This window comes from Leucopleurus acutus (genome assembly GCF_964270905.1).
Source record: "Leucopleurus acutus genome assembly, chromosome: 11".
Lineage (NCBI taxonomy): Eukaryota > Metazoa > Chordata > Mammalia > Artiodactyla > Delphinidae > Leucopleurus > Leucopleurus acutus.
The window spans coordinates 85,066,410-85,080,405 of NC_139152.1; the positions used below are offsets into that span (position 1 = coordinate 85,066,410).

The 13,996-nt window shown below is 46.2% G+C and overlaps 1 protein-coding gene across 1 annotated transcript in view; it reads right to left on the reverse strand.

The window, feature by feature from the left end:
• Window positions 1-1,144: 1,144 nt before the first annotated feature.
• The window catches only part of PAH (phenylalanine hydroxylase), a 70,320-nt gene continuing 57,468 nt past the window's right edge, over window positions 1,145-13,996 (reverse strand). The window contains exons 7-13 of the mRNA XM_082851194.1: window positions 13,426-13,561; window positions 12,296-12,365; window positions 8,729-8,785; window positions 6,289-6,384; window positions 5,627-5,760; window positions 4,115-4,230; window positions 1,145-2,058 (exon numbers count right to left, since the gene is read on the reverse strand). Coding sequence (XP_082707320.1) covers window positions 2,015-2,058; window positions 4,115-4,230; window positions 5,627-5,760; window positions 6,289-6,384; window positions 8,729-8,785; window positions 12,296-12,365; window positions 13,426-13,561 — 653 coding nt within the window. The 3' untranslated portion in view covers window positions 1,145-2,014. The remainder of the gene's footprint in view (window positions 2,059-4,114; window positions 4,231-5,626; window positions 5,761-6,288; window positions 6,385-8,728; window positions 8,786-12,295; window positions 12,366-13,425; window positions 13,562-13,996) is intronic.

The window sequence follows — 13,996 nt, forward strand, 5'->3', positions numbered from 1 at the left end:
GGAACACCAGAGAAAAAGCCCGCTTCCGCTTTTAGAATCAGTGCTTGTCAATGGGTTCTTCAAAGGCATGAGGAAATACATACAGACAAGAAAATCCCAGCTTCAAAGCAATGAAACCTCAGACACATTCAGACCAAATTGCTCTTTCCACCCTGTTGGCATACATAGGCAGGTATTATTACACCCTATTAATACATTAGGGACAGTTGTTTAAAGACACATGTTAGCATGTGAAATGTATTTCAAGGCTGGAAGGGATCTTGAGTCATCCAGTTTAACGCCTCATTGTTAGAGTTAAACTGAGGTCCAAAGAGGGGAAGTGACTTATGCAAGGTGACCTAATTGGCAAGTGGCAGAACTGACCACCAGAAGTCAGGTTTTCTCAAACTTGATGTACCCAGTAGATTTGACTGAGCATAAAAGAATCGCTTGGGGTACTTAAAAACACAGGTCTCTGTGTCCCATCCCCAGATATTCTATTTGGGTAAGCTGGGACGGCACCTAGGATTTACTGTTGATGATGATACAACTGGTCTGAGAATCACACTTGAAGAAGTACTACAAAAATCCTTTAACTATTTCCCAAATAATACGATAGAGTGGTGTGAAAATTTAAAGCAAAGCTTTTAAGCCATTGTCACTCTCCCCACTGTTTCTCATATTCGTGTGTTCGTGTAAAATGCACAACCAATGAAAGTAAAAATCTGTTGACCTGACTTGGATTATCACAATAAGCCCCCGCGATGGGTTGGAAATCTGGGAATCTGATCATTCTTTTAGCACAAGTTTATCCAGATAATATATTTCTAAGGGCAGTGAGAGGACTATTTCATTCCAAGAAATATTTGAAACTACAAAATTGTGTAACCCTTAAAGTTTTTTTAAACATAATTAAAATTCTCACATCTGTTGAAGATTTGATGTTTAATAATGCATTCCTCTATTCATTCAATGAATAGTTACTGAATATCTACCAGCCAGGCTTTTAATTAACATCTATTGCATCTTAAGGGTCTTCAAAATGTCTCCAAAAGCAGACTTGACAATCAACTGGAGAATGACACTGCACGTTGCAGGAGTTAGATGGGGAGTTCTGCTACTCTCCACGGCAGCATTTATGATTACAATAAAGCATACAGAAATATTTTGATTTTACACTTTGAACTTTAATATTTATAACTATTTTAATAGGCTCCTGAATTAAAGAAAATCTCCACAGGCAAAATAACAAAGCAGTAATTAGAATCGTAGTTCCCTGAAATAGAAAATGACCTTTGCAACAGGAATAAAGACGCAGACATAGAGAATGGACTTGAGGATATGGGGAAGGGGAAGGGGAAGCTGGGACGAAGTGAGAGAGTGGCATGGACATATATACACTACCAAATGTAAAATAGCTAGCTAGTGGGAAGCAGCCGCATAGCACAGGGAGATCAGCTCGGTGCTTTGTGACCACCTAGAGGGGTGGGATAGGGAGGGAGGCACAAGAGGGAGGGGATATGGGGATATAAGTATACGTATAGCTGATTCACTTTGTTATACAGCAGCAACTAACACAACATTGTAAAGCAATTATACTCCAGTAAAGGTGTTAATTCAATTCTGACAGACCTGTGTTTCACAACGAGTGATATATACTCCTTTAGGAATTCTCTAGAGCAAATAACAAAAGTATTTAGGAAGGTTGAATGAAGCAGGTCCCGAATTTTCATTAACTCTGATGAAATGTGACAGGTTATTGATTTTTAACTCAACTGAGAGTATGGGATTATCATCTCGAAATCAAAGATGACCCCAAAAGATCTACCATTATGCTTTGGGGTATGTATTGACATGCTGTCATTTCAGATTATTTTGATTTATTTGTTGACCCTCCATCTTGTTCTAGAAAGGATTCAAGGCTGTTATCTTGAATTAAGGTTTGCTTTTCAGACTTTTTCAGATGAAATGAAAGAAGTAGTTGGATTTCCATCAACAGATTCTCAAGTTGACAGATCAGGTTCAGTGCATGGCTTCACTTTAATTTCTGGAGGGCACTGCAAAGGATTCCAACTTCACCTACAAAGAAAAACAAAGGAGCCACTCATACCATGAACAAACACCCTTCAAGTGTCCACAGTGTGTAAAACACTAGGGGATCAGTGGGGTGTGTGGATATACTAGGTACCACCGCAACCTTCAAGGAGCTGGCGTCCTAGGATTTGGGCTGTTACAGGCGATTCCAAGTTGTAGGAGGCACTAGAGCTATTAATGTAATTAGTTTCCCTTTTCCATAGGCTGTTTCTCAGGGAAGGAGTTACTCGTTTTCTCCCCGGGAAATCACTAGCTGTTCTGTTTCTCTTTTACATGACCAACCATAGATGCTTGCAAGGAGCTAAGCCACAGAACCTAAGCCACACAAACCCGCTGTGTCGGAATCACCTGGGGCCTTATTACAAATACAAACTCCTGAGTCATATCACGCATTCAGTGAATTTAGTCTGGGGATATGACTCAGGACTATTAATTTCTAACTAGCTCTCCAAATGATTTCTAGCTCTCCAAGTGATTCTAAGGGACACGAGGTTTGAGAAGGCATGGTCCAAGCAGGTAAGACAGCCTAGATTGCCAGACCACTGGACTAGGGAGGGTACGATGGAGTTGCTTCCATCCATGACATGTTCTCACACGCCAAGGGGCCACAGGGACATAGACTCTTCATAGAAGTGGAAGGGGCCTTGGAGACACATCAGCCTCCCTCCTTCCTAGATCCTGAGGAAAGTACAGAGCGGTGACGGGGCCTTATATTAGGTCACATAGCTCTAAGGACCCTTCAGTTCCTAAATTTGTTGTTCTGTGATTTAAAAAATGTCCTTATAAACAATAGTCTATGGAGTTATTTTTGCTTCCTCGGGGGAAATGAGAGAGAGAGAGAAAACAGCTACGGCCTGACCCTTCTATCTCACACCCCAGCCTCCAGAGCCCTTGGCTGGCCTCTTTGGTGAGCAGATCTGTTCCAGCCGAGTGTCCAAACGGGGGAGAATCAGCCTTGGGCTTTTTCAAGATGGCTGATTGCAGGGGGCCATACCTAAGGAGGAATGACTATAATGGGCTAGCTCTACGTCTTAGAAGTGGCCTCAGGCAACATAAGAGGGGTATGAGAGGGATACTTCAAGCCCACCTGCCCTTTTGGCCTTCGTTAGCACTGTTTGAGATAGAAACCTCCACTTGGCCTAGAGCTCCTCCCTTTAGGCTTGATCCTTTGGTGGTTTTAGCCATTTATTCAATAGCTCTTGAGTACCTAATATGATTTTTAGGAATAGGGCTAACTGCTAGGGGGTTGACAGCAAACCTGACATGGCTCTCTGCTCAGGTCTAGTTGGGGAGACAAGTAAACAATTACCAAATTATAAAAAATATATAATGATAAATGCTCTGAGAGAGGGATCTGTGGGAATGCCAAGATGTAGGAGGGACACCCAAACCAGTCTTCCTATCAGAAGAGATATCTATGAACGATTAAAAGATGAACTGGTGTTGGGACTGCTAAATGAGAGTGGTAGCGAGACTATTTTAAACAAGAACTGTATGGGCAAAGGCCAGGGCCCAGGGGAAAGCATGGTGGGTGTTGCTGGAGGGGAGTCTGAAGGCTAGAAAAAAATCGGGCGATGAACAAATAACACTGTGATTTTTTAAGAGCAACTATGATAACATCCTCATTATCCAGGAAGAATAAGAGTCAGTAGATGAGCTACTCTATGGTTGATAAAGTAGATAGAACCTATTCCTTAGGGGTTGGTATTCCAGGCAGAGCAAGGTCCAGTGGACACTTAGAGAGAAAGGGGTGAAGATGCAAAGGAGAAAGAAGGACGTGGCAGCAACAAGCCAGAGTGGAAAAGTGGTGTGATGGTAGGAGGTGGGGTGGAATCTAGGAAGGTCAAAGGAGAAAGGACACGCAAGGCAATGCTGGCCTTTTTGCCAAGTTTTTCTCTTTCAGTAAATCAGTGGCTTCCCTGGAGATGCTTTTCTTCTTAATTAAAGACTTAATATATCCCTTATCGTTCCTATGGTGAAGGTAAGAAGACACAATCCTCTAGTTATGGGAGAATGGCCTCAAAGGGTGTAAATTACTTACTATTGATGGAGTCAGCCAAAATCGTAAGCTGCTGGGTATTGTCCAAGACCTCAATCCTCTGGGCGTATGGGTCATAACGAACTGAGAAGGGCCGTGGGATTATAGCAGCAAAGTTCCTGAAACCAAACCCATAGATCTAAGTGAAGGGTACCATTTGGGGAAAAATAATTTTAAAAGGTTTTTCCGTTGCATTTCACTTGGCTCTTGGCAGCACTGAAACCTCACTTGAACAGGGGCTTTAGAACCAGGCTGAGAAGTGGAATGGAACTTTAGTGAGGTCCTCTTGGGAAGCCAGCGCATTTGTGGGCTAGCATTTTGCCTTTGCTCACCTAAGCCCAGTGCACTGAAAGCTGACATGCCCAGCTTCACAGGATCCCAGAGGCCTATACGCCTCATGCTTATTTTCCATCACTGATAAGGTATAAAACAAGTGGTAAAAAATGGCATCATGGTTGTCCTGTGCTGGTAGACCCTCTGCCTGGCCTGCCTCCTGCTGGGAGCAGAGTGGCTCAAGCAGGTTGATGGCAGGGTATCATCGCGGAGGCCTGAGAGTCTTAGAGTCCTGGTACCACTCCATCAGCCTCTTGCTGAGCTGGCTCTGAGACTGGCACATTCGCTGATTCCTTACTGAGGGCCTACTATGTGTCAGGCGCTGTGCTAGGGTCAGGGAAAGAGCAGGAAACAGAAAGGACCAAAATCCCTATCCTCGTGGACCTTAAATCATACAAGAGTTTAGACATTAATAAGTGCTAAGGAGGGGGCTTCCCTGGTGGCGCAGTGGTTGAGAGTCCGCCTGCCAATGCAGGGGACACAGGTTCATGCCCCGGTCCGGGAAGATCCCACATGCCGTGGAGCAGCTGGGCATGTGAGTCGTGGCCGCTGGGCCTGCGCGTCCGGAGCCTGTGCTCCACAACGGGAGAGGCCACAGCGGTGAGAGGCGTACCGCCAAAAAAAAAAAAAAAAAAAAGTGCTAAGGAGAAAAATAAATCACAGAAGGGGATAAGGAGTGCTGGCGGGAAAGGGCTGGGTCGTGACTGTAAATAAGCTGGTTAGAGAAAGACACACAGAGAAGGTTAAATGCCGGTGAAGATTGGAAGGAGGGGAGGGGGCGAGTTATGCAAGTATCTGGGAGAATGAAGCAACAGGGACTTCCCCAGGTTAGAAGACTTCTAGCGCTGCTCGGTGTGGGCACCTCTGTGGCCGCCCTGTACACAGGAGAGTGCAGGTGTGGACCGGGGTCGGCAATGAGCAAGGATCGGCTGGCAGGCTTGTCTGCAGGGCTCGGCACAGTTCAGCCAATAAGCTATGAAACAGGGTCCCGTGAAGGAAAGAGCTTCTCTCAACAGAGAGTGGAAAGACGCAAAGGTGGGGAGGCTGGGAGACAACGTGGTCTGATGCATGCCCTTGCTGTAGTCATTGGAGTCCACTCTCCAGGCCACCCACAGATCAGGGGCAACAGGACAAATCAGGAGGGTCCCAAGAGCCGTTGACCCACCTTGGTCGTCACCTCACCTCACTTTCTCCTTGGCATCATTAAAACTCTCAGCCACGTAATACAGGGGCTGGAACTCTGTGATCGTGTACTGCTGGAGAGCGGTCTTCTCCAGTTCCAGAGGAAGGAGCTTCGGCTTGCCTGACAAGCAATACTGCAGGTCCCAGATGGAAAGTTCTCATGGTTAAATCAGGGCTGGTGGTCCCTGCCGCATCCCAGAGGCCATTGGTGCATCCCCTCCCATCTCATCCTGATTCCTTCCACACCCCAGCCCAAATGCAGTCAACTAAATTATTAGGCATATACTAGATAACCTTTATAGCTCATCTAAAGCCAGCGGTCAAGATAGAAAGGAGTATTTTACCCCAACCGTTTTCAGGTAAGGTGATCAACAGACAACGTGGGGGCCAACCACATTTTCCGGCATGTGTTTGCATATATCCCAACGTACAGGTCAACCTCGGGCTCAGGAGGCCCCTCTGCACTGGAGACCTGTGTACTACCTCTAACACCCACGGTCGTGACCAAATCATAGCTGCTAAGAAATCAATCACTTGAGGAGAAGCCCCCAGGTTGAATTTCAAAGTGAATACAAATGGGTTTCAACAGCGCCAAGAGAAAAAGGATGGTCTGCTGCACCCACCACTTTCAGATCCATCCTTGGTTTCTGTTAGGGTCATACCTGTAATTCACCAAAGGATGACAGGAGCCCAGCACCATACGCCTTTATGGAGTCTCCTTCCTTGCAGAGCCCAAACTCCACAGTAAACCAGTAAATCTGAAATGGAACGTCAAGTTGAGAGCATACCTCGAGGAAGGGAAAGGCAGCAGATGACCCAGGGCCAAGGACAGGACTGCCCAGGTGGGAGTTTGCACAGGTCTGTTCTCTGAATCAGCATGACCTGGGCTCATGGTTTTGTGTCTGTCCTATGTCTTACCCTATCCAGTCACCTGTTGAATCAAGAGTTGGCTGAATGTAAGATGTGATGGGATGCAGTGGAGGAGTACCGAGGAAGCCCCCAGAGGATACTCCCAGCAAGCAACTCTCTCTGTGACAGGAACTCCTCCACCCCTTTTGCCTTCTCCATGGCATCAACTAGAGTGAGATGCTCCCCTAAGTTGGTTGGAGTTACCAGACAATCCCGTCAGGCTCCACGGGGGAGGTAAGGGATTGGGTCAGGATAGAATCAGTGAGGGGGCATCTTATCATCTGTGTGGCTGAACCACACTGACTCCATTTTGTCAGCTCCATCTAAGCCTGCGGTCCTAACCCCTCCCCTTTCTGCAAGACGGAGCTTTAGCCTATTCACAAGGAATGCACCAGCCAAGTTCGCGTCTACTTTTACCCTTGCCTGATATAAAAACTTCACCTGATATGAAAAATTTTGCTGACGCAGACGGTTAATGGCACACAAGGAATAATGGTCATGAGACCTCCTGAGGGGATGAAGAAACCCTGGCTCCTGACGGAGCGGACATGCTTCTCCCTTAGTAGTCAGATTCTATCTTTAGTTTTGGTCCCTTTAAATCCCCCTGTACCCTTCTCGTGGCGCAGAGTGAGGCTGCAAATGCCTTTGGGCTGTTGTCCTCCTGGCCCTGCCTGTGTGTAAGTTACCCACAATAAACTTCACCATTGCATTTTATGGAGTTTCCTGCTTCCTTTTTTGGCCTCAAAGTTCCTTCTCAGTTCGGAGGTAATTATTTAATATCCCCACCATCCAACAATCTGTGTTAAAACCCTGTCAGTCACTGCACTTATCCTCCCCAAAAACCAAATCCTTTTCTTTCAGTAGCTCCCAGTGCAACGTGCCCTAGATAAATGGCCTGGGCAATAAGGTCCTGGAAGTCTGGCATCACCCTACTGAATAGGGCCAAGAGAAAGCCAAGGCCCAGTTAGTGCTAGAGATTGTCACAGTCTTGGAGAATTAGCTGTGGGTTTCTAGTTAAGTCCGTTGATTGCACTAGAGAATGCTAAACCTGTGAAGGCTGTCAGAACTTAGTCTGACCTCCGCACATACAGATGAGAAGTCTTTAGCCCAGAGAGGTCAAGCTACATGCATACAGTGGCACAGCATCTCAAGGGCAGAGCAAGGAGCCCAAGACTGTTTCCAGCTCAGTATATCAATAATAAGATTTTTTTTTTGAGAAGCTATGTTGGTAATGAGTACTTTTATCATTGTTACAGCAAGTAACGTGATGCTCTGCATTTGAGTTTCTTTTTTTCTTACAAGTGAGAGATTCTATCAAGCGCTGCAGTTTTCTTTGAAAGCTGCTTTTTGTATCACTACAGCATCTGGCATTTAAAAACTCACATTCACACAAGTTTAACTCTTCAGACCCTCAAGATGATCATGATATACTTTTGAGATGGGCAGAGTATAAACGATTGTGTCTATTTTTAGAGATGAGGAAGCAAAAGCCACTTGCCCAGGGTCTCAGAGCAGCTGGTCAGTGAGAAAGATCGGAGTTTTGGGCCTTCTGATAAACTGAATTCATAAACTTCTAAACTGATACATCTTCATGATATATTTGCATTCATCTGCTGTCCCTAATTCCATTATAAAGTTTTATTTCTCATCTTCCCAGCTGAGCACATCATAAGAAATGTGGCTTAGAGGCTGGGGAGGGATGCCCGCAAGTTGGAAAGGGGTCCGTAGGAAGGAAAGGCCTGCTGTGCAGAGTCACTGCCTCCATGGCTTCAGTGGATGAGCCGTCACATCCCCTGGGGAAGGAAGTGTTCAGTTAGAAGGGGAAAGCCCACCCCCTTTTCTACCTGGTGTCTGAGAAAGGAAAGATCTTAACGCTGGCTCCAGTGTAAAGGCAGAGAGTAAATATTCCCTCTTCAAAGCTGTGAATCCAGCTTCCCACCCACTTAAGGGGGTTCTCAAGGACTATCATTATAGCCTGTTGGTGTTTTCAAGACACTGTTTAAAATTAAATGTCTGCATACAGTTGATTTCACAATCGAACCATTAAGAAGTCAAACTGTGAAATGTCGCTTGTGCAAACGTAACACAGGGCATTCTGATTTTTTTCTGCAAATGACCTGGCTTTCAGGGAAGGAGCACAGCTTCAAAGACCTGAGGCCCTGACACCATCCACCAGGAAGAGAGAGAACTTACTGTTGCGAGTTTCTCAATGTACTCGTCGGGGGCACCCAGAGAGGCGAGGCCGATTTCCTGTAATTGTGGAGAAACAAAGTCACTGGCATGGCTGGGGTCTGCCTATCTTCAACCTCTACCCTCGGGTCCGACCTCGTACTTGACCACAGGAAAGGGATGGGTGGCTAGATGCCTTCAGAAGGGCCCAAATAGACTCTCATTGTTCTGTCAAATCTTCCTTGACCACATTTCATAAAATCACAGATCTCTAGAATGGGGGAAGCCTTTATCCATCACTTGGTCCTTTGTATTCACTTTGCAAAAGAGAAAACAGAGGCACAGAGAAGGGAGACGACCTGCTCAAGGTTAGGCGATAGGTGGCATCTGAAGTTTCATGCCCTGATTATTCTTCCATAGTTCAAGCGGAACATTCCTGGAGCACTAGATGAGACTTAATCATGTACCCTGAAGACACCACAGGAGACTTGCAGAGAAGTGCTTGACATCTGTCCAGGTATATACATAGCTGGAGAGTCTGAGATGTCAGGGACCACCTCTCATCACAGCTCCAAATCCAGGATCCCCTAGTGGTCTCTGTCTCTTTCACAGCATTTGCTCCAGCCTACCTTGTATCAGACATACCGTATATATACAAATATATATGTTTCTTTCCTACTATATGCATTTATTCATTCCAAAAATATTTATCAAATGCCTCCTATGTGGCAGGCGGTGTACCAAATGGTAAAGTTCCTTGACCTTGTAAATAGTGTCTAAGTGGATAGCGAAAGACAGAAATAATAAGCATATACATAGGTATGTTACACGGTGGTAAGTTCTTTGGAAAGAAGAAACAAAAGGAGGAAGGGACAAGGGGGGACCCGGAGCACCAGGAAAGCGGGGGTGGGGTGGGGAGGCCGGGATTTTAAATAAGCTTCCAGGGTAAGCATCATTGGGAAGGCGATATCTGAGCAAAGACTTGATGGAAGAGAGGTTGTTGGCATTGCTGATATTTGAGGGAAGAGAACTGTGCAGGCCAAGTGTACAGCCCGTGGAAAAGCTCATGAAGGAGGCGCAATGTCAGTTGGTTCCAACAACGGGGAAGGACCACTGTGGCTAGAGCAGAGTAAGGGGTAGGGGTGGCAGGTGACAGCAAAGAGGGACCTGCAGCTCAATCGTGTAGGAGTTCCTTGGCCGTTTTAGGGCTTAGAATTCTCCTCTCTACAACATGGGGAGCCACGGCAGGGTTTTGAACAGAAGGGTGGCAAGATCTGATTTGTGCCGTCAAAGATTCACTCTGACTGCTGTGTGAGAGTTGACTGTAGGGGGTCAAGTGTAGAGGCATAAAGACCAGTTAGGAGGCTACTGCAGTCACCAGCATGAGAAGCGATAGGGCTGAGATGAAATTGGTAGCAGTGGACGTGATGGGCAATGGTCAGATTCTACATATTTTGGAGGTCAAACACAGAATTTTATGCAAGATTGATTGTGGGGTATGTCCGAGAGGAGTCAATAATGCTTTAGGTTTGAGCGACTGGAAGGATGGAGTTGCCATGAACTAATACAGGAAGAGCTGTTGGTGGAGAAGGTTTGAGTGGTAAGATCAGGAATTGCATTTTGGACAGGATGAATAGAGATGTCCATCGGACATCCAAGCAGAGATATTGAGTAGATGGCTGGATATGTAAGTCTCAGTTTGGGGACTGAAGTCTGGGCTAGATATGTAAATGTGTTCATCATCAGAGTGGAGATTGGATGGTACTTAAAGCAGACAGAGAGAAGGACCAAGGACCGGGCCCCCTTGGATGCAAGAGGGTACACGGTCTTCATCTCTGTATCCCTCCCTGGTCAAGCCCATTACATGCAAAGAAAATGCTGTCTGATTTAGAGTGAATCAAATTCAGACACTGACTTAGCCTGGCTCCATTCTCCTGCCCCTTCCCCATCTGTGTTCCATCCACCCAGCTCAGACATGCCACGGTCCTGAATCGAACAGAAGTCATAGACAAATGCAAGGTTGAGAGAGTGCCCTGTTCTCATAGTCACCATTCTTTGTGAGCCCAGATCTTGCCTAATACAAGGGGCCCAAAGTGCTTCATCCCCACTCCATCTTGCACTCCAGTGTCCTGCTTTTAGATCAAAAAGGAATATGCTCAGGGAACTCAAAAGGACTCCCTGCCTTGGAACAGTCCAGGTCAAAGTTGGAACCGTGAACACTGATGACCCAGTAGCTTCTGTCTGCTGACTCAGGTAATTGTCCTGTCATCTGTGGGGAGTCCCCAAAATGGAACCGGCTTGGGGAGAATGGCCACTTGGCCTCTGATTGGGCAGAATAACCTCTGGTGATGAGAATTAAAAGTTCCTATTCCCTGAGGAAAAAACTGATCTTCCTTTGGCCATGTTAACAAATCCTGGTTTGAAAGCTATCCCAAGCAATCAATGACATCTTAGCAGCAGGAACCGCACTTCTGAAAGTCAGCTGAAAGTCCCATGGTGACGCTTCCATGGTTAAAGTTCACCTAATTTCTAAACACTCCCACTTCTAAAAGTCCAACAATCTCTGAACTTCACAATCCCCCCAAACCCACATCAAAGCAATCATTGTCTTTGTTTCGAGAGGCTGTGTCTAACAAGCGCAGTTTTCCCTTGGTTAGCAAGCAGTTAATTCTGCTGTTTGTTAGTTTGTTTCAGCTACTCAGTGGCAGCCTCTTCATTCAAGAGTGCAAATAGTTATTCCTTTCTACTGAGGGGAAATGCTTGTGAAATTCACACACACATGGCCCAGCCCTTGCTCATGGGTCATTCCGTTTGATCCTTATTCTTCCTTGTGAGGAAGAAAACTGTCAGGGAGGGCTTTTATAGATCCACGTCTCTGTGATCCAGGCACAGGGTGGGCTGGCAACGTGCCCCCCAGCAGCACCGTTCAACTCTCCCATGATCGCAGTTACCCAGTCATGGTTTGGGGCCACCTCTCGGTGCCAGGAGAGACTTACTAGGATCCTTTCACTCATCCAAAACGCATTTTCGGGCCTACTCACCACTGCGCTAGATGAATCAAAGCCTAGCCTGCTGCTTTGATGATGGTGACGAGGCAACTGGCTCTTTGTTTTTTGTCAGCTATGAGTCAGGCTATGGGCATTGGATTCTTGTCAAATACCATCTTACTTAATGAAAGCATATACAAAACTGACTGCCTGACAGGGTAGAAATTGGCAAAGGCCCTAAAGAGGATGGGAAAAAAATGCCCGGAGAACTTGGAAGATGGTGCAGTTACTTCTGCATAGGGATCAGGGAGGTTTTCACGGATGAAAAGGCTCTTAAACTACACCTGGTAGGACAAGTGAGATTAGCTAAGTCAATAACACACAATTCAGAGGGTGACTGAGTCACCAATTCCATGCTGTGGTCCCTGGGATTGGCAATTGGCCAGCTCCATGGGACCACATACCCATCTGTGATGGGATCACAGAACTGTACTTGGTTTCTACCCTTGCAGAGGACATGAAGGTCCCTCCATGGATTCAATTTATCTCGAGCAGTCCAGGTCTCACCCCTGTGAGTAGAAGGCTAGAGAGATCAGTTCCTCACCTGCGAAAACTGGGCAAAGCTGCGATCTGAAAACAAGGGTACATGTCCCAACAGCTCATGGCAGATGTCACTGAAAAACAGAAAGCACAGAGCTTGGAGGGGAGGAGGGTTATAAGCCATCACAGACTCAGTCTTTCTATGTGAGGAATGGGTGGAAGAAAGGAAGCAACTCATTCAGTCTCACAAACTCATTCCTAAGAATAAGTGGTGTGTAAAGCTTGCTATCAGTTGAGACAAGGTACAAGAGAAAAGGGAGAAGGGGAAAGAAAAGTAAGGGACAGGGCAGGGCACGGCAGCCAGGGGGTCTTCAGTGTACGCCCAGTGGGATGCAGAACAAAAGAGGCAATATTCCTATGAGCATCCTCCCATACGCCTGCGCGAGCTGTGGATCACAACCACTTCCCATCCCAAGTCTTCTCGTTGGTGTTGACATCCCTGGGCAGATACAATATGCTCAGTTAGTTATTCCTCATGGGAATTAAATAATAATAGTAATAAAAATAATAGAGTCCTCTCTTATTCTGGAGAGGGCAGCCGTTGGTCAGAGAAGAAAACTTAACATTTATTTAACACTTTCGGCACCAGGTGTATTAGGAACAGGTCTTTTCTGGTTTATAGTAATGAACTTTGCAGGCTGGGAAAGATCATTTGGGGCACCCTGCTGACTTTTCATATCAATTGCTTAAGTTCTATTTGACTAAGAAGATGGCTAAAAGCATGGTGGCCAGTCATTCACTACCTCCAGCCAAGACACAATCTAGGCAAGGAGAGACTAGAATCATCTAGGTGTGATTCAGGAATGAGGAGGTGTTGAGACAGCCTGGCCGTCACTTGTTCCTGTTCCCCTTGGGCACTCCACAGCTCTGCCTTCTACCGTCTCTTTGGAATTTGAATGTGAGCTCTCATTCTCTCATTCGGAGGAGATCTGAACCTTTGAGTCACAAGATACCTAAATCTCCAATCAGTACAATCTATTCGGACAGAGAAAATCCCCAGAAGAGATGAGTTTCCCTTGCCGTACTGTCGTCATCCAGGCAACTGGTCCCATGGACCAGTCCACAGTGTACCTGGAGCGGGGAGAGATGGCACTCACTGTGGCTGGCCACCGATAGCAGAACGACGATACTCACGGTTCAGGCGTATACATGGGCTTGGACCCATGTCTGATGTACTGAGTGCAGTGGAAGACTCGAAAGGCCAGGCCACCCAAGAAATCCCGAGAGGAAAGCAGGCCAGCCACAGGTCGGAGGCGGAAGCCAGTACAAGCTGGGAAGCAAAGGAGAAAGAAAACTGAAAGCCCGTCACAGGGAGCCAAAAGGGCCTGAAGACCTTTAAGGAGGGAACCAGTACACTCAACTGTCCAGGAGCATGGGTGTCGATGCCAAGCAGACTTGGCTTCAAATCTATGCCCCAGTACTTTCTAGCTGGGTGATTTGAGTCAAGGAGTTTCACTTCTCTGAGCCTCAGTTTTCTCATCTGCAAAATGGGGGTAGATACCTCTTAGGGTTAGTCTGAGAATCAGAAGAGCTAATAAATATAAAATACTTAGAGCCTAGCACATTGGAAACATCCAATAAGTTTAGCTTTCATTATTGTTTGTTAGGGTGGAATGCTTATTCCCTACTTCTCATGTTTCCAGAGTGGGGAATTCCCACTCTACTTCCCAAGACGGAAGAATATGAAAGGAACACTTCTAGCTTT